Source organism: Emys orbicularis, chromosome 8 (assembly GCF_028017835.1).
Source record: "Emys orbicularis isolate rEmyOrb1 chromosome 8, rEmyOrb1.hap1, whole genome shotgun sequence".
In the NCBI taxonomy this organism is placed as follows: Eukaryota; Metazoa; Chordata; order Testudines; family Emydidae; genus Emys; species Emys orbicularis.
In genome coordinates, this window is record NC_088690.1 from 3,628,403 (window position 1) to 3,654,339 (window position 25,937).

General features: G+C 59.6%; 1 protein-coding gene across 1 annotated transcript; it reads right to left on the minus strand.

Moving 5' to 3' along the window:
* Window positions 1-18,261: 18,261 nt before the first annotated feature.
* Window positions 18,262-23,923, minus strand: LOC135883092 (selenoprotein Pb-like). Its single transcript, XM_065410131.1, has 4 exons — window positions 23,715-23,923; window positions 23,157-23,369; window positions 20,444-20,579; window positions 18,262-18,498 (listed from the first exon to the last, which is right to left on the minus strand). The coding sequence occupies exons 1-4, from the start codon at window positions 23,921-23,923 to the stop codon at window positions 18,262-18,264; spliced, it is 795 nt and encodes a 264-aa protein (XP_065266203.1).
* Between the last annotated feature and the right edge of the window lie 2,014 nt (window positions 23,924-25,937).

Sequence of the window (25,937 nt, forward strand, 5' to 3'; positions counted from 1 at the left end):
GACCTGGACGTGCCGCCCCTCTCCGTTGGCCGCCCCAAGCACCTGCTTGCTGTGCTGGTGCCTGGACCCGGCCCTGAGCATGGGTAGGGGTTTTTGTAGGGAAAGACCAATGGTTCAAGGGAGAACACTAGATTTGTTTATGGGTAAAGTGATGGCTCAAGGGAGGATACCAAAGTTGTTTTGTTCAGGCTAGAGAATAGGAACTGCTCATTCCTGGCTATGGGCGGTGTTCCTTCCAGGGAGCTCACAATGCAGGTAGGCAGCTTCAGTATTGTGGATATCAATAAAGGATTTATTACTAGAATTGGTCTGACAACTACTGAGCTGGGTGTGTGCAGGCGTGGGTACATTAACAGCTGGAGCAGAGATCCCCCATCATGCAGTGCTTCCCTGCTTTTCTGGTCCCAGAGTTCCCTGCGGTTCTTGCCTTGGAATCTCTGTTCTCCATTCTTTATGCTAATGGGGATGCCTCCCTGACCCATCCTTGAAGCAAATGAGGCCAGGGGAGTTTCCTTAATTCTGTCCCCCTTGTCCAGAGGGGTCTAGGTGTCTCCCCCACGGCCCTTTCATTGCTTTTTGTAAGTCTTTCTTCTGATCGGCTTTGGTTCAAGCAGAGGCTGGGGTGGGGAAGGTCTTCCGGGAGTCAGCCAGGCTGGGTACTGCGCCCTGGTTCCCCAAGAACACAGAGCTGATGGGGAACGAAGGAGAAACGAGAAGGGGGCTTGGCCTGCAGAGAGTCGGTGGAGCCAAACCCAGGAAGCAGCAGGAAAGAAAGCTGCGGTGATGAATAGAGACGATTGGGAGCCAAAGCGGGAGCAAGGTCGGAGGTCGCAGGCCGGGGCAGAGTTGGGTGCGTGTCTCTCTCCAAGCTGCAGCAGCCCAGCAGCGTGCACCGCAGTGGGACGCACAGTGGGCGGGAGTCACAGACGCAGGCTGCCCCTGGAGGCGGGTCCGTGCTGCACGGTGGCAGGAGGCGGCAGGGAGCCCCGTCTGAATCCCTGACTCGCACGTGGATGAGTTTGGACAGCTCCATTAAGGGGCGAGGAAGGAGCTCATTTCATGGCTGAGTTGTTTTAATACCTTAGCCGCAGCAGGAGAGCAAGTCAACTCGGCCCCGCGTCGAGGAGACGGGTGATGCTGTGCCACCATCACGCAGGGCTCATGCGCCCGCAGCCACTGCACCTGGGCAGGATCGATCCATCCCCTGCAGCGGGAAAGGCTGTTTCGCTGGCGTCCATTCGCACGGGGCCCCTTGTGCCGGTGCACGCTGGATCGCTGCAAGCACGGCGTGCCGCGCGGAGGCATCTCAGAGCCTGCCACGCTGCCTGATGGCAACTGGCTGCAGGGAATTGTGGGATACTGGCTGGCATCATAGGGAACTGTGGGTCAAAAGCCCAGAATTCTCTCCGATCCATCCCATAATTCACCACACGTTCATGGCTTTCCCGAACTGCTCCCAGCTACCAGGGCAGGGGCCCAGAGATCAGCAGCATTAGCATGGGACCAGTGATCCTGGTAGCCTGGGCAGGGCTCCCCAGATAATTAAATACGCAAAACCTCCAATTCTTAGACAGCTTCAGTTAGTTCTTTCCAATCTCTTTTGTTTGTATTTATAGTTACAGTTGAAGAAGTTCATGTGGACTGATCTTGAGAGGGGTCCTCACCAGACGGGCCCAGAGAGACCCAGCCATCGTCGCCACCTCTGTCAGCTCCAGCTCAATCCAAACACCGTCCATGGGATCAGACTTTAACAATAGCAGCTCAGCTCAACTCACTTATTTGCCCCCCGCGGCCCCCCAGCTTTGATCCCATCTAAGAGACTGTCAAACAAGCCGTTTTCCCTTGTAAAAACTCTCCGCTCAGGGGAGAGGGAACAAGGGCTGGTGTTGAAATAAAAGCCCTATTGACAACTTTATATTATTTCGCTGTTTTCCCTTCTTTTCTGTTTCTTTAATAAAAGGTCAGAAGGATTTTGAAGGGGGTGTTTGCTCCGGTACGATGCAGGCTGAGGTCTCTATAGACCAAACCCTGGACGTTGGTTAATGTTGTGTGGTGTCGGACAGTGACTGAGTTGTGTTAACACCTTTAACTCAACTGGCCCGTGCTGCTAAAGCTAAAGGAGAACTGCCGTCAGTCGCGTCACGCGTGACACGTGGCTGGGCAGGTCCAGTTCCACCCAGCAGGGGGCAGTAGTGACCCCCACACACATACGATCCAGCTCAGAATGTCTTAATCTCCTTTCCGCGGCAGGCTTCAGAGGCGGGGAATAAAAAATCCAGAAGAACAAAGGTGGAATTGGAATTCAAAACGGCCCTGCCAAGACCATGTCTGACGGGCTCTGGGCCCGCGTGTGCCAGAAACCTGTTCCTCTTGCCTTGGTACTTGCTAATGACAAAAAGACCAACCAGTCCAGGCCTCTTATCTCATGTTTCCTTTGACGTCTTAGGCAAACCGTTCTGGCCCCTGGGTGCCACCTGCCGGGAAGATTTCCATCCCTTCCAGGCTGCCGTTGGAGAGCACATATTAACCGAGAGCAACGGATCCCAGCAACTAAGAACTCCAGTTCAATAGCAAACGCGTAGGCAGACCGTCCCATTTCCCTTTACGGACAAGAGACACGGAACCCATCCAGAAACCTTCAGCCGCTTAAGAGGAAAACTGCAGCAAATTCAGCAACTTAGTTAACGTCACAGCTGTGCTGCATGTGGAAACGTCATGGCCACAGTGGGTGGAGAACTCAGATCCTCTCTCCAGAAGCTCTTCCACCACGAAAGCTCTAGGAGAATGACGGTTAGCAGTACAGGGACTATGAAACACAAATGAGACATTCTCGATCCCATCCGCTGGGATCCCTGGATTCGGGAGCAGCAGTTGCCGCTAGAAGACCAGATTCCATGATGGTGACAAGCACGAGGACCCTGCCGCCTCCTGCAGTGGTGCTGCTTCAGACACCCGTCCCGGGGGAGACTGATTCCGTTACTGGAGCAAACGGGGCTGCTCACTGGCAGGCCAAGGCGCCCTCTCTGCCCTCCCCAAAGGGACACTCATTCTCAGTTTGGGTGGGCGGGGGAAGGAGACACCCCTCTTCTCCCCCGACCAGGAGCCGCTCTCTCGCTCTGCTGACAAGGAGCCCAGCCGCGTCCCGATAAGATGGATTCATTGTCTCGGCAGCGTGGGCGAGATACGCAACGAGAACAGGGCCCGCAAGGCCCGGCCTGCTTTGTTTCAATTACAGCGGCTGCTGGAGCGAGACGACAACCCCGCTCTTGACGGCAGGAGCAGGGGCTAGAGGTGCCCTTGCCGGCTGCTGGGAACAGGGGAGGAAGCCAGATTGCTCAGCATAGAGGATCAGAGGGAGGAGAAGGAAGGGGAACAAACTATACCCTCGAGAGAGCGGGGGCAGCTGGCATGCATTGGCCCCACGGGGCCTCTGGCGAGAACTGGGAGGTTCTCCGGGGCTGTGCATCCGGCTAGTGTAGAAAGACAGGATTAATAATAATAGAATAGAATATATGGAGATATCCTATCTCCTAGAACTGGAAGGGACCCTGAAAAGTCATTGAGTCCAGCCCCCTGCCTTCACTAGCAGGACCAAGGACTGATTTTGCCCTAGATCCCTAAGTGGCCCCCTCAAGGATTGAACTCACAACCCTGGGTTTAGCAGGCCAATGCTCAAACCACTGAACTATCCCTCCCCCTCAATTGTAGCTGGTAGAAAGAGGATGCCGCCGGCGGCTGGTTTGCCAGCAGCCACACCAGTCCTGCCACAGGGATCTAGATGAAGCTGCAGACACTGCTTCCCCTGGGCTCTTGCCAGCAGCACCTATCGCCCTTGGAAACAGCTCCTCTCCCCGGGAGATTTGACAGGGGTCCCCATTTCCTTCATGCTGCCGGCAGCCGACTGTCCCAATCCCAGTGCAGAATCCATCCTCCGGGCAGCCCTGCCTCTCCTGCTGACTGCAGAGGGAAGCTGCTTCCCAGGCAGCCAGGCAAGGATCTCGCTTAGAGAGCAGCAGCTGGTGCAGAAACAAGCACAGCAGGATGTGCCCTGCTATTCTCCCTGCCCCCACTAAGTCTCAGGGACATTGCAAGACACCTGTGGTGAACCAGAACCTTACGGCTGCTCTCACGCTGCGCACCACGCCCAGGCAGAATACATAGCACCAGCGGGGAGAGCGCTAGGGGGTCTCCTGCTCCAAAACCCTACCGCTGGAGCTAGAATGGACTCTCCTAGGGCAGTACGGGGCCTATGACACACAGCAGAGCAGTGTTGACCCCATCCAGTGGAAGGTTCTGGGGACATCCCTCACCACAGAGCTCTCTGAGGCCTAATGGATCAGGATCAGGTCCCATCTGCAGGGAGGCAATGTCCCCCCTACTCCCAGCCCGGCGCAGAGCAGGAACCGCTCAGGAGGGAGCAAGGATGCCCCAGCACAGGCCAGCTGGGGATAAGCAAACAGCACAGCAGCCTTGAGAGCCTGGTCTAACAACATGAGGGGGAAGAGAGATTCCCCCGGCGCTGCGGAGGGCTCCGCTCGCAGCCAGCGGCTGCACCTCTGAAGTCTCCTGTTCTCTGGCAAGGCTCCAGCTGCTCCCTGGGGCCCTCTCCTCAGGGGCTGCAGCTTCTCCGCCTCGCTCTGAAGAGGAACCAGCTGGGGCTGTTTAGGGTCCTCTGTGGGATTCAAACCGGTGCCTGCCTGCGGCATCCCCAGTCTGCCAGGAGGCAAGTTATTTACCAGCTGCACCTGGAGGGACACCTGCTGGTACTTCAAAGAACTGCACCAGGCACTACAGGACCTGACCAGCGGTGATGGGTTCAGGACCTGAGCTCCTCACAGGCCTTACTGTATTTATCCTCTCACACCCCTGGGCTGGATCCCCATTGTACAGGTAAGGGAACTGAGGCACGAGAGAGTAAGCGACTCCCCAAGGTCGCACCGGGAGTTTGTAGTACAGCAGGGAATCAAACCCAGGTCGTGCCCTAACCAGTGGGCGGTCCTTTCTCTTAGGCTGCCACTTCCTCCCAGCCACTGCAGAAGCCAGAGACACAAAGGCTCCCATCCTGCAAAGCGCCCCCCCCCCCCTTGACAGCATCAGCCCCCAGCCCCACACCACTGACAAATCTGTGGCCACTCAGAACTTCCTCGAAGCAGCCGGGCTCAAACTCAGCTCCTCGCCCTGCAGCAATGCAGACCCCAGCCGTCTCCGCTAAAGGAGAGCCGCTGCAAGCAGTACCGGCCACTGAGCAGCCCTGGGGCCAGCCAGCGGTGGACAATGGTGACACAGGCATTAGCCAGCCAGCCAGCCCGCTTGGCCTATGTGTGACCACTAGATCCTGACAGTCAGGCCTGGACAGCCAATCACAAGCCCAGAAGGGGGCAGGTTTGGTCGCTGCAGCACCCCCTTGTGGTTCATATGGCACTAGTCACCCTGCCTCAGTTTCCCTCTGGGCCATCAGTGGTCCAATAGCCACCTCCCACGTAGCCCAGCACTGACTTACCCCAAAGCTCCACCCCTTCCAGAGTATCCAAGCTCCCAAACAAACATAACAGAAACCCGGGAGGGGCAGCCATCCCAGTCCGTGGCCAGACCCAGCCTTTCCACTCAGGACCTGGCTTCTCTAGTTAACGCTCACCAGGGCTCCCTGCTTCAGGCCTCAGGGAGGCTCTGACGGGCCCCCGCCTGGCTTCTCCTCCCAAGTGAGAGCTACAGCCCCACTCCCTGGTCCCAGTCAGCCCCCAGCTGGGCTGGGCAGGATCTGCCCACTCAGATCCCGCCTCCGGGCCCCACACCTGCGGCAGCTGCAGCAGGGCAGGGCTGACTGAGGATTGTTGACAGGTGATTTGCAGCATTGGCATGTTCCCCTCACTGGTTATAACCTAGCTGGGCAGATTGAGCTGGCACCAGGGGCAGGGGAGCGGTTCTCTACATCAATGGCATCACCTGTTTCTGAGTCACTGCTAAATTGGAACAGGAGCGGTGGAAGGTCCCTAAAAGTGGGGGGGGGTCACCAGTGCCCAAACTGTGCCCCCCCACACACTGCCCCTTTCCCCGAGGCCCTGCACCACCACCCCCTTCCCCCCTGAAGCCCCACCCTCATGCTGCCCCTTCCCCTGAAGCCCCAGTCCCGCGCCACCTCTTTCCCCCAAGACCCCCCCCGCTCATGCCTCTCCACCCCCTGCCCCCCTCGCTCACCCTTACAGCTGATAAAAAGTGGGCGGGGATAGATAGCCTTCCCACTTTGAGAAGTGGGGGTGGGCCTGGCCCCCCTCGACTTGCAAGAAAGTGATCTTGAAAGCTTAGGAACTGATGTCCTAACAGAAAAAGATCTAGATGGGGCCCCAGTTGGTGTCTGCTACAGACCCCCCAAATCACACCAGGGAGCAGGGTGGCTGGCTCTTATCTAGCATGTGCTGGAAAAAAAGGCTGTGTGATCATGGGGGACTTGAGTCTGACTGACACGTCCTGGAGGTCTCAGGCCACCAGGCCTAAAACATCCTTGATTTTCTAACCATTACAGATGACGCTGTCCGACGCCGGGGAGTTCTGTATCAAACCTCGTCTTGACAGCTAAGGAGGAACGGATCCCAGAACTAAAACTGAACGGCAGCTTAGGTACAAGGGATCGTGACTGTACCATGTGTGTGAAAACAGAAGCAAGTCCAGACCAGGAGCACATCCGTGAGCGGGAGCTGGGCCCCACTGGAGACCTGCATTCACCTCAGGCTCCATGGCCGCTCTAGGGTCACCCTTCTATCAGGGCCACGGTCTCTCCTGCTACAAGTGCAGCCCCGGCCCGAATTGAGCTCCCAAACTCTCCTTAACACTGTCAGTGCCAGTGGGGGGTGTACACCCCATCACACCCCCTTCCCCTCATGCCAAGGGCTGCATGTCCCCTATTCTCCCCAATCCCCCCATCCTCCCTTTCCCCCTATGCCCCCTTTCCTCCCATACCAGGATCCCCCCTTTCCCCTCTCCCCACACCAGGAGTTCTGTGTGCCCTCCCATTCCGCTTGTGCCATGGGCTGTCTATGCCCCCCATTCCCCTCTGCCCTCCCCAGTCTCAAATCTTCCTGTCTGGGAGAGATGTCTCTCGTGGTGTTAACATGGTGAACTCGGATGGGAGGCTGGGCACAGGCTGGCATTGCGCTGGAAGGTGGTACTGCCAGCTGTCGGCTGGGTCTTTGATCTATAGCCAATCACAGACCTGGGTGAAGCTGCGGGGTCTGGTACCCACTGAGGCCTAGAATGTTCCCTGGCGTTTTGGAATCGATCGCACGTGGCGTTCAGAAGTTATTGCAGTACAGACGCAAATGCACCGAGGCCCAGATCCGCAAAGGTCTTTCGGTGCCTAACTCCCAAACCTGTGAGGATCTGGGTCTGACCTCACGTCTCTCGGCCAGTTAACCCCTCGTGAATACTTGGCACTCAGCACACACAAGGTGGGGGAGGTCTCTCTCATCACCAGAAGTAGGTCCAATAATAGATCTTACCTCACCCACCTTGTCTCGCTAATATCCTGGGATCGACAGGGCTACCCCCATGCTGAGGCTCTCAAAGGGCTTTGCAAAGGGGAGGCGAGAAGATGTGTGTTTGTCTTACTAGCCCCATTTCACAGAGTGGGAAATTGAGGCCCTCTGAGATGAAGGGCTAGATGCTGCCACCTTGATTTAACTCAGCAATTAGCCCTGCAGAAACGATGGGGTGACTCGCTACATGAAGGGGGCAGAATCTGTGAAGGGACTTGCCCAAGGTCAGCGAGCCAGTCAGTTGGACAATGGGGAATAGAAGCCCGCAGTCCTGGCTTGGAGTCCCCTGCTCTAACCATTAGTCACCCTGACTGTCCGTCATTGTCCCCCCGCCAGCCTGCCCTCCCCCCCGCCAGCCCCGGATTTAAGCAGCAGCTGAAAGCATCTTAAGTAATGTAAAAAAGTACAAACAATGGAGCTGCCTCCTCCTCATCACGAACTAGCACACAAGTCAGTCCGGCCGAAAGGCTCTGGGGAGCTCATTACTGGGACGGAACTAGCAGGAAGGGAGCCCAGGAGTGGAACGGAAGAGGGGCGGCGGGTCGGGATTGAAGGACATTGGCGGAGCTGTGGGGAGATCCCAGGACTGGAACAGCAGAGGGGCGGCGGGTCGGGATTGAAGGATATAGGCAGAGCTGTGGGGAGATCCCAGGACTGGAACGGAAGAGGGGCAGCGGGTCGGGATTGAAGGACATTGGCGGAGCTGTGGGGAGATCCCAGGACTGGAACGGAAGAGGGGCTGCGGGTCGGGATTGAAGGACATTGGCAGAGCTGTGGGGAGATCCCAGGACTGGAACGGAAGAGGGGCTGCGGGTCGGGATTGAAGGATATTGGCAGAGCTGTGGGGAGATCCCAGGACTGGAACAGCAGAGGGGCGGCGGGTCGGGATTGAAGGACATTGGCAGAGCTGTGGGGAGATCCCAGGACTGGAACAGCAGAGGGGCGGCGGGTCGGGATTGAAGGACATTGGCAGAGCTGTGCGGAGATCCCAGGACTGGAACGGAAGAGGGGCGGCGGGTCGGGATTGAAGGACATAGGCAGAGCTGTGGGGAGATCCCAGGACTGGAACGGAAGAGGGGCGGCGGGTCGGGATTGAAGGATATTGGCAGAGCTGTGGGGAGATCCCAGGACTGGAACGGAAGAGGGGCTGCGGGTCGGGATTGAAGGACATTGGCAGAGCTGTGGGGAGATCCCAGGACTGGAACGGAAGAGGGGCTGCGGGTCGGGATTGAAGGACATTGGCAGAGCTGTGGGGAGATCCCAGGACTGGAACGGAAGAGGGGCTGCGGGTCGGGATTGAAGGACATTGGCAGAGCTGTGGGGAGATCCCAGGACTGGAACGGAAGAGGGGCGGCGGGTCGGGATTGAAGGATATTGGCAGAGCTGTGGGGAGATCCCAGGACTGGAACGGAAGAGGGGCTGCGGGTCGGGATTGAAGGACATTGGCAGAGCTGTGGGGAGATCCCAGGACTGGAACAGCAGAGGGGCTGCGGGTCAGGATTGAAGGACATTGGCGGAGCTGTGGGGAGATCCCAGGACTGGAACGGAAGAGGGGCTGCGGGTCGGGATTGAAGGACATTGGCAGAGCTGTGGGGAGATCCCAGGACTGGAACGGAAGAGGGGCTGCGGGTCGGGATTGAAGGACATTGGCAGAGCTGTGGGGAGATCCCAGGACTGGAACGGAAGAGGGGCAGCGGGTCGGGATTGAAGGACATTGGCGGAGCTGTGGGGAGATCCCAGGACTGGAACGGAAGAGGGGCTGCGGGTCGGGATTGAAGGACATTGGCAGAGCTGTGGGGAGATCCCAGGACTGGAACAGCAGAGGGGCGGCGGGTCGGGATTGAAGGACATTGGCAGAGCTGTGGGGAGATCCCAGGACTGGAACGGAAGAGGGGCGGCGGGTCGGGATTGAAGGATATTGGCAGAGCTGTGGGGAGATCCCAGGACTGGAACGGAAGAGGGGCTGCGGGTCGGGATTGAAGGACATTGGCAGAGCTGTGGGGAGATCCCAGGACTGGAACAGCAGAGGGGCTGCGGGTCAGGATTGAAGGACATTGGCGGAGCTGTGGGGAGATCCCAGGACTGGAACGGAAGAGGGGCTGCGGGTCGGGATTGAAGGACATTGGCGGAGCTGTGGGGAGATCCCAGGACTGGAACGGAAGAGGGTCTGCGGGTCGGGATTGAAGGACATTGGCAGAGCTGTGGGGAGATCCCAGGACTGGAACGGAAGAGGGGCTGCGGGTCGGGATTGAAGGACATTGGCAGAGCTGTGGGGAGATCCCAGGACTGGAACGGAAGAGGGGCAGCGGGTCGGGATTGAAGGACATTGGCGGAGCTGTGGGGAGATCCCAGGACTGGAACGGAAGAGGGTCTGCGGGTCGGGATTGAAGGACATTGGCAGAGCTGTGGGGAGATCCCAGGACTGGAACAGCAGAGGGGCGGCGGGTCGGGATTGAAGGACATTGGCAGAGCTGTGGGGAGATCCCAGGACTGGAACGGAAGAGGGGCGGCGGGTCGGGATTGAAGGATATTGGCAGAGCTGTGGGGAGATCCCAGGACTGGAACGGAAGAGGGGCTGCGGGTCGGGATTGAAGGACATTGGCGGAGCTGTGGGGAGATCCCAGGACTGGAACGGAAGAGGGGCGGCGGGTCGGGATTGAAGGATATTGGCAGAGCTGTGGGGAGATCCCAGGACTGGAACGGAAGAGGGGCTGCGGGTCGGGATTGAAGGACATTGGCGGAGCTGTGGGGAGATCCCAGGACTGGAACAGCAGAGGGGCTGCGGGTCGGGATTGAAGGACATTGGCGGAGCTGTGGGGAGATCCCAGGACTGGAACAGCAGAGGGGCGGCGGGTCAGGATTGAAGGACATTGGCGGAGCTGTGGGGAGATCCCAGGACTGGAACAGCAGAGGGGCGGCGGGTCGGGATTGAAGGATATAGGCAGAGCTGTGGGGAGATCCCAGGACTGGAACGGAAGAGGGGCAGCGGGTCGGGATTGAAGGACATTGGCGGAGCTGTGGGGAGATCCCAGGACTGGAACGGAAGAGGGGCTGCGGGTCGGGATTGAAGGACATTGGCAGAGCTGTGGGGAGATCCCAGGACTGGAACGGAAGAGGGGCTGCGGGTCGGGATTGAAGGATATTGGCAGAGCTGTGGGGAGATCCCAGGACTGGAACGGAAGAGGGGCAGCGGGTCGGGATTGAAGGATATTGGCAGAGTTGTGGGGAGATCCCAGGACTGGAACAGCAGAGGGGCGGCGGGTCGGGATTGAAGGACATTGGCAGAGCTGTGGGGAGATCCCAGGACTGGAACAGCAGAGGGGCGGCGGGTCGGGATTGAAGGACATTGGCAGAGCTGTGGGGAGATCCCAGGACTGGAACGGAAGAGGGGCTGCGGGTCGGGATTGAAGGACATTGGCAGAGCTGTGGGGAGATCCCAGGACTGGAGCAGCAGAGGGGCGGCGGGTCGGGATTGAAGGACATTGGCGGAGCTGTGGGGAGATCCCAGGACTGGAACAGCAGAGGGGCGGTGGGTCGGGATTGAAGGACATTGGCGGAGCTGTGGGGAGATCCCAGGACTGGAACAGCAGAGGGGCGGCGGGTCGGGATTGAAGGACATTGGCAGAGCTGTGGGGAGATCCCAGGACTGGAACGGAAGAGGGGCAGCGGGTCGGGATTGAAGGACATTGGCGGAGCTGTGGGGAGATCCCAGGACTGGAACGGAAGAGGGGCTGCGGGTCGGGATTGAAGGACATTGGCAGAGCTGTGGGGAGATCCCAGGACTGGAACAGCAGAGGGGCGGCGGGTCGGGATTGAAGGACATTGGCAGAGCTGTGGGGAGATCCCAGGACTGGAACAGCAGAGGGGCTGCGGGTCGGGATTGAAGGACATTGGCGGAGCTGTGGGGAGATCCCAGGACTGGAACAGCAGAGGGGCGGCGGGTCGGGATTGAAGGATATAGGCAGAGCTGTGGGGAGATCCCAGGACTGGAACGGAAGAGGGGCAGCGGGTCGGGATTGAAGGACATTGGCGGAGCTGTGGGGAGATCCCAGGACTGGAACGGAAGAGGGGCTGCGGGTCGGGATTGAAGGACATTGGCAGAGCTGTGGGGAGATCCCAGGACTGGAACGGAAGAGGGGCTGCGGGTCGGGATTGAAGGATATTGGCAGAGCTGTGGGGAGATCCCAGGACTGGAACGGAAGAGGGGCAGCGGGTCGGGATTGAAGGATATTGGCAGAGTTGTGGGGAGATCCCAGGACTGGAACAGCAGAGGGGCGGCGGGTCGGGATTGAAGGACATTGGCAGAGCTGTGGGGAGATCCCAGGACTGGAACAGCAGAGGGGCGGCGGGTCGGGATTGAAGGACATTGGCAGAGCTGTGGGGAGATCCCAGGACTGGAACGGAAGAGGGGCTGCGGGTCGGGATTGAAGGACATTGGCAGAGCTGTGGGGAGATCCCAGGACTGGAGCAGCAGAGGGGCGGCGGGTTGGGATTGAAGGACATTGGCGGAGCTGTGGGGAGATCCCAGGACTGGAACAGCAGAGGGGCGGTGGGTCGGGATTGAAGGACATTGGCGGAGCTGTGGGGAGATCCCAGGACTGGAACAGCAGAGGGGCGGCGGGTCGGGATTGAAGGACATTGGCAGAGCTGTGGGGAGATCCCAGGACTGGAACGGAAGAGGGGCAGCGGGTCGGGATTGAAGGACATTGGCGGAGCTGTGGGGAGATCCCAGGACTGGAACGGAAGAGGGGCTGCGGGTCGGGATTGAAGGACATTGGCAGAGCTGTGGGGAGATCCCAGGACTGGAACAGCAGAGGGGCGGCGGGTCGGGATTGAAGGACATTGGCAGAGCTGTGGGGAGATCCCAGGACTGGAACAGCAGAGGGGCTGCGGGTCGGGATTGAAGGACATTGGCGGAGCTGTGGGGAGATCCCAGGACTGGAACAGCAGAGGGGCGGCGGGTCGGGATTGAAGGACATTGGCGGAGCTGTGGGGAGATCCCAGGACTGGAACAGCAGAGGGGCTGCGGGTCGGGATTGAAGGACATTGGCAGAGCTGTGGGGAGATCCCAGGACTGGAACGGAAGAGGGGCTGCGGGTCGGGATTGAAGGACATTGGCAGAGCTGTGGGGAGATCCCAGGACTGGAACAGCAGAGGGGCTGCGGGTCGGGATTGAAGGACATTGGCAGAGCTGTGGGGAGATCCCAGGACTGGAACGGAAGAGGGGCTGCGGGTCGGGATTGAAGGACATTGGCAGAGCTGTGGGGAGATCCCAGGACTGGAACAGCAGAGGGGCGGCGGGTCGGGATTGAAGGACATTGGCGGAGCTGTGGGGAGATCCCAGGACTGGAACAGCAGAGGGGCGGCGGGTCGGGATTGAAGGACATAGGCAGAGCTGTGGGGAGATCCCAGGACTGGAACGGAAGAGGGGCAGCGGGTCGGGATTGAAGGACATTGGCGGAGCTGTGGGGAGATCCCAGGACTGGAACGGAAGAGGGGCTGCGGGTCGGGATTGAAGGACATTGGCAGAGCTGTGGGGAGATCCCAGGACTGGAACGGAAGAGGGGCTGCGGGTCGGGATTGAAGGATATTGGCAGAGCTGTGGGGAGATCCCAGGACTGGAACAGCAGAGGGGCGGCGGGTCGGGATTGAAGGACATTGGCAGAGCTGTGGGGAGATCCCAGGACTGGAACAGCAGAGGGGCTGCGGGTCGGGATTGAAGGACATTGGCGGAGCTGTGGGGAGATCCCAGGACTGGAACGGAAGAGGGGCGGCGGGTCGGGATTGAAGGATATTGGCAGAGCTGTGGGGAGATCCCAGGACTGGAGCAGCAGAGGGGCGGCGGGTCGGGATTGAAGGACATTGGCGGAGCTGTGGGGAGATCCCAGGACTGGAACGGAAGAGGGGCTGCGGGTCGGGATTGAAGGACATTGGCAGAGCTGTGGGGAGATCCCAGGACTGGAACGGAAGAGGGGCGGCGGGTCGGGATTGAAGGACATTGGCAGAGCTGTGGGGAGATTCCAGGACTGGAACGGAAGAGGGGCTGCGGGTCGGGATTGAAGGACATTGGCCGAGCTGTGGGGAGATCCCAGGACTGGAACGGAAGAGGGGATGCGGGTCGGGATTGAAGGACATTGGCGGAGCTGTGGGGAGATCCCAGGACTGGAACGGAAGAGGGGCTGCGGGTCGGGATTGAAGGACATTGGCGGAGCTGTGGGGAGATCCCAGGACTGGAACGGAAGAGGGGCTGCGGGTCGGGATTGAAGGACATTGGCAGAGCTGTGGGGAGATCCCAGGACTGGAACGGAAGAGGGGCTGCGGGTCGGGATTGAAGGACATTGGCAGAGCTGTGGGGAGATCCCAGGACTGGAACGGAAGAGGGGCGGCGGGTCGGGATTGAAGGACATAGGCAGAGCTGTGGGGAGATCCCAGGACTGGAACAGCAGAGGGGCTGCGGGTCGGAATTGAAGGACATAGGCAGAGCTGTGGGGAGATCCCAGGACTGGAACGGAAGAGGGGCGGCGGGTCGGGATTGAAGGACATAGGCAGAGCTGTGGGGAGATCCCAGGACTGGAACGGAAGAGGGGCGGCGGGTTGGGATTGAAGGACATAGGCAGAGCTGTGGGGAGATCCCAGGACTGGAACAGCAGAGGGGCTGCGGGTCGGAATTGAAGGACATAGGCAGAGCTGTGGGGAGATCCCAGGACTGGAACGGAAGAGGGGCAGCGGGTCGGGATTGAAGGACATTGGCGGAGCTGTGGGGAGATCCCAGGACTGGAACGGAAGAGGGGCGGCGGGTCGGGATTGAAGGACATAGGCAGAGCTGTGGGGAGATCCCAGGACTGGAACGGAAGAGGGGCTGCGGGTCGGGATTGAAGGACATTGGCGGAGCTGTGGGGAGATCCCAGGACTGGAACGGAAGAGGGGCTGCGGGTCGGGATTGAAGGACATTGGCAGAGCTGTGGGGAGATCCCAGGACTGGAACAGCAGAGGGGCGGCGGGTCGGGATTGAAGGACATTGGCAGAGCTGTGGGGAGATCCCAGGACTGGAACAGCAGAGGGGCGGCGGGTCGGGATTGAAGGACATTGGCAGAGCTGTGGGGAGATCCCAGGACTGGAACAGCAGAGGGGCGGCGGGTCGGGATTGAAGGACATAGGCAGAGCTGTGGGGAGATCCCAGGACTGGAACGGAAGAGGGGCTGCGGGTCGGGATTGAAGGACATTGGCGGAGCTGTGGGGAGATCCCAGGACTGGAACGGAAGAGGGGCTGCGGGTCGGGATTGAAGGACATTGGCGGAGCTGTGGGGAGATCCCAGGACTGGAACGGAAGAGGGGCTGCGGGTCGGGATTGAAGGACATTGGCAGAGCTGTGGGGAGATCCCAGGACTGGAACAGCAGAGGGGCGGCGGGTCGGGATTGAAGGACATTGGCAGAGCTGTGGGGAGATCCCAGGACTGGAACAGCAGAGGGGCGTCGGGTCGGGATTGAAGGACATTGGCAGAGCTGTGGGGAGATCCCAGGACTGGAACAGCAGAGGGGCGGCGGGTCGGGATTGAAGGACATTGGCAGAGCTGTGGGGAGATCCCAGGACTGGAACAGCAGAGGGGCGTCGGGTCGGGATTGAAGGACATTGGCAGAGCTGTGGGGAGATCCCAGGACTGGAACGGAAGAGGGGCGTCGGGTCGGGATTGAAGGACATTGGCAGAGCTGTGGGGAGATCCCAGGACTGGAACGGAAGAGGGGCTGTGGGTCGGGATTGAAGGGAATTGGCAGGGAGATCCTGGGGGTAAACCAGCCCTGATTAGAGGACGAGCTACACTTGGGTTGAATTAGGTGCTCCCAGGATAAAAAGAGCAGGAAGTTGGCAGGAAAAGGGGAGCCCAGGAAACTGTAGTTTGGGTGTAGAGAGTAAGAAAGCACCTGCAGGGGGAAAGTGGAAGAAGCTGGAGAAATCTGTCCTGGGAGAGCCCGACTGAGAGGCCCTGAGGAAGGAGAGGGCTGTGACCACCTGGGGTGAAGCCTACACAAGTCTGTTCGTTTTCAAAGCCGTTGTGCTGGCTGCTGGGAGAGAGACACTGAACTAGCGTTGGGGGCTGGAGGGGCAGTGTGCCGCGAGGACTAAATCAAGGGGATCCCTTCTGGGGACTGTTCAAATTCTGGTGTGAACTGGGAGTTCTCCAAGGGCCCCTGAAGAGACGGGGTGGCCAGTGAGCCAGGGTGCGGTAGGGCAACCTCTGAGTGCAGGGCCGGCTCCACCATTTCTGCCGCCCCAAGCAAAAAAAAAAAAAAAAAAAAGCTGCGATCGGCGGCAGTTCAGCGGCAGGTCCTTCGCTCCTAGAGGGAGTGAGGGACCTGCCGCCCCCGAATTGCCGCAGGTGCCGCCCCTCTCCCTTGGCCGCCCCAAGCACCTGCTTGTTAAGCTGGTGCCTGGAGCCGGCCCTGTCTGTCTGTGAGGTGGCGCACAAGGGGCAGCCAGTGGCCACGCGGCTAGCGGCAGGGTGGTGGTTTTGTTTTCCAGGAGCACCGTAAAGCCTGAAGCCACACAAGGGAGGCAGGACAGCCCTTTCCTCCCCGCAGCTGAACCGTCCCTCGGCGAGTCCCAGCACACGTGTTTCACAGACAGACTCGGAGAGATTCCAGCCCCATCACTGCTACTCCCTTATGCTGCGCTCCTCACACAGGGCCACAACCGTGGATCAGGGCATAGCCCTTTGCCCCCAGCCTGCACCTCTCCTGGGCGGCACCCTCCGTGCTGGGCCTCCTGGGAGAGCCTGTCTGAATGTACAGTATAAAGCTGCTGCTGTGGCATTTGCTTGCCAGAAGACAAGGGGGGGGGGTGTCTCATCTCGGCTTGCAAGGGGCAGGTCGTGCTCTGGAGTGAATTTCAGGAGGGCTAAGGCCAAGCTGAAGACAAGCCACCTTGGGAGAGCCAAGCAGCTGTCAGCCTCCGGCCTGCCTCGTCTTCCAGCCATCCCAGCGCTTCTATCCCTGTCTTGGTCTCTGAACCATACTCCCTTGGCCTCCTTCCCTCTCAATCGCCCTCTGCCAGGCAGTGGCTGCTTTGGGTTAGACTGGCCCCAGCAAGTCCTGTTTGGTCCAAAAGCAGCAGACGTGCCCCGGGGGCCAGCTGCTGCTCCCATGTCTGGGGAGCCACCACAGGCATATATGGTACAGACCTCTCTCGGCATGTACACAGGACACGTTCCCCAAGGAGCTGCCCTCCAGCCCCAGCTGGGGCTGCCGCAGGGGCCCGGGTATGACCAGAAGCCCAGGAGAACTTCCCATCTTGCAGCCGCCCAGCTTGCAAAGCCAGGGAGCTGCATTCCTGGTGCGGAAGGCTGCACAGAGGCCATCTCATCCCCCCTGCCCCTGGGGGAGAGGATGTGGCCTTGACACTGCTTGCTACAGAAGCAGGGTGGAGAGTGCTTTGCCCTGGAGGGAGATGGCCAATCGCAGCTGGCCTCTCTCCTGTCCCGACCCCCTGCCCACCCCCAGGAGCGCCTGGCTTGGGTGCCAGACACACCGCGGGGAGAGGGGAGAAGACCCTGAGCTCGACAGGTTCCTTGCTGCCCTCCTCCCTACACCGCAGGGCCGGGGGAGCCCCTGCCTCGCCCCGCTTGCTGGAGAAGGAGCCTGTGAAATGGGAATCCCCAGCCAGGCGATGTGGAAAGCAGGGGTGGGCCCGGTTCACGCCAGAGAGGTTTATTTGCACGGTTGTTCTGCATGAGGGCTCTTTAGCCCTCCCCGGCCGCCCCATCGCACCCCCTCTCCCCCACCCGTTGGGGCCCATGGGACGGCTCCCCTGGCCCTGGCTGCCGCCCCGGCTGATGGGTTTGTGAGGGGCAAGGGCTTGTGGCACCATCGCATTTAGGCCTGGGGGGGGATAGACGACATGTGCCCCTTCAGACTGGCCAAAGTTGCGGGGATGGGACGTGTGGGGAGAAAAATAGGGTCAGCAGATCTATGGGGCTGGGACAGCTTGGGGGAGGGGCAGGGAGGGCTGGCGGGTATGGCCCACTGCCCCATTCACGTCATTAAGTGCCCCAGCCTCACAGCAAACCTTCCCCTGGCCCCATGCCGTCCCCCAGCGGCTGCCTTCCCAGGAGCAGGTGGGCAGCAGCATCCAGGCGCGGGGACGGGACAGGGGCTCGGGGTTATAGGAACAGAGCCCCCCCCCCAGCACTTTGCCCGCAGCCCCTTGCCCCCCAGCGGAGGCCGGTTCTGACTCCCGCTCCCCTGATGCGCTTTTCTGCGCAGCGTCGGCCTGTGGTGACCGGGGGAGCCCGGTTTGCGCCACGGGCTTCATTGAGCGCGGACAGGCGGGATCCGTGGAGGAAGGGGTCAGAATCGGCCCCAGGGTGAGAGACTGCGGCGACGCCATGTGTCTGGGGCGGGGTGGGGGGATCTTCCCCGTGGGCAGCTGCGGTGCAGAGGGAAGGACGTGGCAAGGAGGGGATGGGCCTCGGGGATGGGGGGCCTAGTGGGGCCGTGTCTGCTGCCAAAGGGGCTCGTGCTGCGTTCTCAGTGGCACTTTCAAAGAGGTTTCGTTTGGGCGGCGCTATACCATTCTCCACCACCGGGGAGCGCTGTGTAGGTGGGGTAGCTGCGCGTGGGAGGTGCCTGGGAGACAGTCCCACACTGGTGAATGAGCCCGGCCATCCGGCCACGCGGTGAGCTTGTGGCATTTCCACAGCACGGGGGTCACCCCACCGAGCCCCCTGGGGCACCCCCTTTACACCACATCCCCTTCCTCCTCCTCCTGGTGTGCTGGCACCTCCGGCTGCTGCCTCCGGCGGTGGTCTCGGTGGCGGCTGTGGGTGTGGGAGGAGGCCTGGGGAGCGTGGTTGCTGCTGGCTCTGTGGTGGTGATGGTGTTGGGCTTTGCTCTTGTGGGGGGACAGCTCCTGTTCCTTCTCTTCCAGTTCAGGAGCCTGGGTGAGACTCTCGGGTCCCTGTGCCGTGCCGTTTGCCTGGGAAGGTAACATCAGGGGCTGGTGTGTTACACAGACGGACATGCATGTACACTGCTTTGGAATGACTTGGCTAGGGGGTCTGTGTCACCACTGCCCCCTACTGGATAGAATCACAGTGGGATCATAAACCCTATATTGCCAACAGGGGGTGGAGAGTCTCTGATGGGGTCTAAATTAGCTGTTACCACCCAAGAAACATCTTGGAGTCATTGCGGATAATTCTCTGAAAACATCCACTCAATGTGCAGTGGCAGCCAAAAAAGCAAACAGTGTTAGGAGCCATGAGGAAAGGGATAGATAATAAGACAGAAAATATCGTATCGCCTCTATATAAATCCATGGTACGCCCGCACCTGGAATACTGTGTGTAGTTCTGCTCACTCCATCTTAAAAAAGAACTGGAAAAGGTGCAGAGAAAGGGAACAAAAATTATGAGGGGATATGGAACAGCTTCAGTATAAGAAGAGATTAATAAGACTGGGACTTTTCAGCTTGGAAAAGAGACGACTAAGGGGGATATGATGGAGGTTTATAAAATCATGACTGGTGTGGAGAAAGTGAATAGGGAAGTGTTATTTACTCCTTCTCATAACACAAGAGCTAGGAGTCACCCGATGAAATTAATAAGCAGCAGGTTTAAAACAAACAAAAGGAAGTATTTCTTCACACAACACAGTCAATCTGTGGAACTCCTTGCCAGGAGATGTTGTGAAGGCCAGAAGTATAACTGCGTTCAAAAAATAATTATATAAGAACATAAGAACGGCCACACTGGGTCAGACCAAAGGTCCATCTAGCCCAGTATCCTGTCTTCTGACAGCAGCCAATGCCAGGTGCCCCAGAGGGAATGAACAGAACAGGTAATCATCAAGTGATCTATCCCGTCGCCCATTCCCAGCTTCTGGCAAACAGAGGCTAGGGACACCATCCCCATAGGCGCTGACCGGAGCACCCACAGGGAAAAATGGTGGGTGCTGAGCACCCACTGGCAGCCCACCCTATCAGCTGCCCCCCTACCCCCCAGGGCCTCCCGCCCGCCAGTGAGCCCCGCAGATCAGCGCCTCCCCCTCCCTCCCCACACCTTCCACCTGCCGAGAGCAGCTGTTTCATGGCGTGCAAGATGCTGTGGCGGAGGGGGAGGAGCGAGGATGTGGTGCACTGGGGGGGGAGGGGGTGGAACTGGGCGGGGAGAGGCGGGGGGTGGAGCGGGGGAAGGGAGAGGCGGAGCAGGGCCGAGAAGAGGCGGGGTGGGGGTGGGGCCTTGGGGGAAGGGGTGGAGTGGGGGCAGGGCCTGGAGTGGGGGCGGGGCCTGGGGCAGCGCCGGGGTCTAGCACCTCCCGGCAGTTTGAAAAGTCGCTGCCTGTGACCATCCTTGCTAAGAGCCATCGATGGACCTATCCTCCAGGAACTTATCTAGCTCTTTTTTGAACCCCGTTATAGTCTTGGCCTTCACAACAGCAGTGATAAGTTCATGGAGGACAGGTCCATCAATGGCTCTTAGCCAAGGTGGGGTCAGGGCCCCACCCCCACGCTCTGGGTGTCCCTAAACCTCTGCCTGCCAGAGGCTGGGACTGGATGACAGGGGCTGGATCACTCAAAATCACCCTGTTCTGTCCATTCCCTCGGAAACACCTGGCCCCGGCCACTGTCGGAAGACGGAACACTGGGCTAGATGGACCGTTGGTCTGACCCAATACAACCACTCATGTTCTTACCATAAACCCTATACTGCCAACCTAGAGTGGGGAGTCTCCTCTCCTGCGGTTAGCAGGGGGCTGTGCTATGGGAACAGGATGGCAGCTCTCCCTGCCGCTGCCCTGAATATCCCTGGGGTGCAGTATAGTGACCACCATGAGGCCACAGGTGGCTTGGTCAGGGGGATGGGACGGGTCAGTGCAAACGGGACGGGGGCCCTGTGGCTGCCCCGTGAACTGCTCCTTACCTCCAGGCTGCTGTTGGAGTAGAGGGAGCAGTTGCCACAGATGTCCTTGGCGTAGGTGACGCGCACGGCCGACTCCACGTAGCGGAAGTGCAGGAAGCTGTAGGGTAACGGGATGTGGAAAGCCAGCCGGCCGCACCTGCAGAGCAAAGTCTGGGGATGAGTTACGGAGGCCGGTGTCCCACAGGGCAGGACAAGCCTCTTGGCTTAGCAAGGTGCATTGGGCAGGAACTCAGCTCGGTACCCCTAACCCTAAAGGCCTTCGCCAGCATCTACCCCCCGCCACCCTGCTCTCATCTGGTGTGTTCCATCAGCAGATCTGAAAGCACTTCACAACGGAGAGCAGTGTCCCTGGTTTATAGATGGGGAAACTGAGGCACAAAGAGGGCGGAAGTGACTCGCCCAAGGTCACCCAGCAGACCAGTGGCAGGGCTGGGACTAGAACCCAGGGCTGCTGACTCCCAGTCCAGCACCTCCTGGGGTTCCCTATCAGGTTAGGCTGAGATGCTGAGCTTCTCCTCAATTTACCTTAACACCAGCTCCGCCTTCCCTCCCAGCCCCGAAAGCCCAGTGCTCCCCTAGTGAGAAATCCCCTCCGTCTCCTGCCCCACCTTTGCGCCTTCCCGAGACACCTGCACGGAGCATTGACTTAAGAGCAAGGGCTGGTGTCGCCATTAGAATGCACAAGACGTGTGTGTGCGTGCTGCTGCCCTCTGCTGGAAGGAATCAGACCCGCTCACGTGTTAGTGACTGTCACCCTCTAGTGCCACGGGCACGAGACAAGCGTAACAGCTGTAATGCTACAAACAGATCCCGGGGTTCTCCTGCAGCTCAGGGGCTAGAGGCTGGGTAGAGCACGAAGGCCCGAGTTCGAGACCAATGACTGCGTAGAAGGGGGTCACGGATGGGTTATGCCAAGTGGGGCTGGGCGGAAGGAAGGGGGGGGGGAGGATTAGTGCTAACACCCCGTCCCTGTTCCCAAGCACACATGGGCCTCGGGAAATGCTTCTCCACCACCCTGGCTAGTGGAATGCCCAGCCCTGGGGGTACAAGGGCAGCTTTGGGCGTGGAGCCAGAGGGACATAGGGGGGGCATCTTTGCCTTGCTTTACAATGGCTGTGGGCAAAGGGAGGGGGCTCTGGGGGCTGTGGGGCTGTTCCACTCTCGGCTGCTGTCAGTAGCAGAGCCGGGGAAAGGCCAGCGCCTCTGGGCCGAGGGGAGGAGACGCACAGGGGACTGGAGGCAGGTGGGAAAAACCACAGCTCCAGGACGGGCTTGTGACCTTCAAAGTCTGAATCCCTCTCTGGTTTCCTGGCAGTTCCCCTGCCCCAGCAGCACACCCCAGGGCAGGTTGCTGACTGTGCTGTGTGATTAGCACCCCCGCCCCCAGGCTTTCCAGCCGGCCTCTCCACCGGCCAAAGTCCAAGGCTCCATGGAGCAGGTGATAGCGGGGTTAGGCCAACAAGGCAGGGAGTAGGTTGCACAACCGAGCTGGGAGGGGGCGGATGGTGCCGAGGAGGGGCAGGGAGATGGAGGGCCTTGGGGGCAGAGTGATGGGCACAGACACGGGGAAGTTGGATCCCCATAGTGCGGGGAGTTTAGTCTGGCTGGTGATGGATCATGGGGCCGGCCCCCACATCAGTGGAGCAGGATCTGAGTGAAGTGACGCTCAGGGATTTGTGCAGAGACTCCCTTGCTGGCCTCCGCTCGTCTGTCTGTCTGTCCGTCCACCCTCCAACTGTGAGCGCCTCAGGGCAGGGCGGCCCCTTCTGGCCGCTCGGGAAAATGCCTGGCCCGCTGTGGGCACTGCAATAAATAAATTAACAATACCCTCCCCCCGGGCATTCACGGTAGACGGCTCGGGCCCAGCTTTTCAGAAGCAGAGCAAACAGCTGGGGCGGCGGGGGCTGGTGCCCCCCGGCCAGGTTCGAGCCCCCCGGCCAGCAGCTACGTGGCCATAGAGGCTCAGCAGCGGTAGCGTGAGCAGCAGGATAACACGCCACCACTGCTTGGCCTTTCCCTAGTTCAATACTCCCCGGATCCCCACGCGCTTCACTGGCACGAGTTACCTCACGTCTCCTGCAGGGGAGGTGCGGAGCAGTTAAGTGACCTACCTAGAAGTCATACAGCAAATGAGCGGTGACGCTGAAAATAGAACCCAGGAGTCCTGGCCTCCAATCCAATAACCACTAGGCCACACTCCCCTCTCAGGGGCAGGAATAGAACCCACGAGTCCTGGCCTCCAATCCAATAACCACTAGGCAACACTCCCCTCTCAGGGGCAGGAATAGAACCCAGGAGTCCTGGCCTCTAGTCCAATAACCACTAGGCCATGCTCCCCTCTCAGGGGCAGGAATAGAACCCAGGAGTCCTGGCCTCCAATCCAATAACCACTAGGCAACGCTCCCCTCTCAGGGGCAGGAATAGAACCCAGGAGTCCTGGCTGCTCCTTCCCTATGTGTGTCACTGGGTTACACCCCCCCCAGACCAGGCCAGTTGGGGGGTTAGCCAGGTCCCTGGAGCCCTGCAGCCTGGCTGGATGTGCTCCATAATGCTGCCGGTTCTTTACCTTGACCAGGAGCCATTGGCTCAAGGCTGCTTGGACACACTCGGCGCCTGCTCCTCAGAACCGAAGGCATACCGGCGAGAGCGGCTGGTGTGCGCCCCAGAGGGGCATACGGCCCTGAGGAGGGGCTGCCAGTTCCTAGGCACTCACCGGTCGTAGATGAGGAAGTCGTCCTTGTCCCCGTCCAGGATCTGCCAGACGTCCGGCTCCAAGATCTCCTGCTGGTAAACGGGGACCCCCTCCGGGGCCCGGCGTTTCAGCTCCCAGAACATGGCCCTGGAGAGCGGCGCCTTCTCGTTCACGATCATGTAGCTGATGTCGGCCAGCCCGTCCTGGGACAGCTTCTCACGCAAGCCCCCGAGACTGGGGAGGTGGGGAGAGCGGGGGTGAGGCACAGGGCCACGGGATCCGCCTCTCGCTAATACTCTGTGTCCCGGCCACCCCGCCGCCCCCAGCGCAAACACCAAAGAGGAAGGACGTGACGTTGCCCCGGATTGCTGCCCCTGACCGCTGGGGATGAAAGGGGGATCCATGGGCCTCCATAGTCCCTCTGCTGAGGCTGCCAGCAAAGGGGCCAGTGCTGATTAGTGGCAATTGCCCACTGGATAATGGACTGAGAGACCCACCAGCCCACCACCGTCGCAATGTCTGCTCCCCACGCCCCCTTGCCTAGCTCTGGCTCCTGCTCCCCACCCGGCCCCTGCTCACCTGTTGGCTTGCTTCAGACAGAACTGTCAGCTGGCCTTCAGCAGCGCCACCACCGTCACGCGCCCCAGCGCCCCTGTCATCGGGGCCGTCCCGTTGATCTCCCACTGCGGAGCCGGCTGGCAGAGCCGGGTCCTGTTCTCGGCCACTTCTGCCAGCGTGGCCGCCACCAGCCCCAGCAGGGTGGCCACGGCTAGGGCCGGGAGCCCCATCCTAGCCACCCCTCCTCCGCCTGGGGAGCGAGAGGCGTGTTAGAGACATGCTGGCATTGACCATCGCTCTTGCTTGGTTAGAAGGGGAGTAGCTGAGACACGAGACGGGGTCGGCTAGACACCCGCAGCCACTTTTCCCCCAGCGGAGCTCCTCGGGGGCTCCAGGTTAGCTCAGACACTAACTCCTGAGACAGACCCACGCAGGGGCACACGGCTCACCCTCACCTCTACAGCCCCTCCCCCACGATCCCCAAGGAGCCTGAGCAGAACGACTTCCATCTCCACGGCGCCATTTACCTGGGAGCATCCCAAAGCGCTTTACCAACAATGCTGTAAATACAGGCATTGTTCGCCCAGCACTGAAATGCAGCCACCTCTGGGGTGGAACGCAGCAGCCGTGACCCACAGCAATGGCACCCAACAGAAGGGGAGAATTCCACATCCAGTGGAAAGAGCGGAGTCTAATTACCTGCCGGCTGGGCTAACACCCCTTCTCTTGGGGACAGTGCTGGGGGAGCTCTGCTGAAATACAGCACCTCCTGCAGCACAACACCCCCTCGTGCTGTGCTGGGCTATTGGAGTCAGCACCAACTCAACAGGGAGGGAGCCCCTCGCTGCACCAGCCCGTGTGGACCAAAAGCCCCGTCACGTGTATCCCAGCTAATGTACGTGCACGTGTGATCCACCCTTAAAGGAGCCTGATCTTTTTAACAATCCTACCAAGCTAGCTGCCTATATAAAATCCTGCAGCAGTGAGTTCCACAAGCTAGTGTGCACCATAAACAAACACAATCTATTTCTCCAGGGATCCTGGCAGTGACCTAAAGATAGGGGCCCTCCCTAGACCCATTATCAAACCCCTTCATCCTTCAGCCCGTACATATTCTTTATGGGGTGGGAGGGAGGAACAGCTGCCACTTCAAAACAAAACCCAACCAAGCCGGTCCCAGCCTCCCACACTCTCACTGCTTGGGTGGACATAAAGGCTCAGCTGTGCCCACGGACAGAAACGCAGCTCCATTGTGTAGAACAGCTGCCGATTGTAGTGGCATGATAAGTCCCTGTTTGTACCGGCTAGCGAGCAAGTGGTGGCTTTTGCAACATTTGCCTGGTAGTACAGAGCTGCATTGATTTTCATGGGAGCGCCACACATGTAAGGCCGTTCAGTGCCCGCGCTTGACTAGAAGGCAGTGTTCGAATGGCTCGCCCATGCCAACGGGAGCCGGGACACGGGTTCTAGCCAAGCTCTTGGAGGGGAGTGGGGTCTAGTGGCTAGTGTGGGGACTGGAAATCAGGCTTTCTGGGTTCTGTTCCCATCTCTGGAAGAGGAATGGGGCCTAGTGGTTAGATCAGGGGATTTGGCACCAGTATTCCTGGAGTCTGTTCCAAATCCTGCCAGTGACTTGCTATGGGATCTTGGGTGAATCCCTTCACTTACCCGTTGCAGCTTTAGGGTGCCAAGAACAGTACTGTTGTGCCTCAGTTTCCCCACCTGTAAAACAGAGGCTATAACTAGTCTGACCTACCTTGCAGAGGGGTCGTTAGGGCTAATGAATTAGTGTGGTAAAGCACAGACACACCATGGAAAGTCACTCTATACAGTGAGTGCAAAGTAGAAAAAGCCATTCAAAGCAAACCGCTCCATTCCTGCCCCCAGGATCCCAGTCCGGAGCGGGAGGGCTCGTCCCTAGGTGTTTAGCCCAATAATTGCCATTTCCCCCACTTGGCCCGTTCTGAAAGCTCCCCTGGTTAATGGGGTTTACAGCTGTCCCCCGTCTTCCTCCCCACACGGCCCCGTTTACTCCTGGTGAACGTCGCAGCTGCAGCTCACGGAATGATGCAGCCAAGGTTTTAAACACCCAGCCAGCCAGCAACCCAGAGCACCAGTCCCCAGAGGCAGTCGCATCTACAGCACGTTATGGCCTGATGGTTACTGCTCTCCGGCAGACAGGCAAACAGAGCCCTCCGTGTGCATGGGGGGGGGGGCGGGGAGGGGACACAGCATTGGGCATTT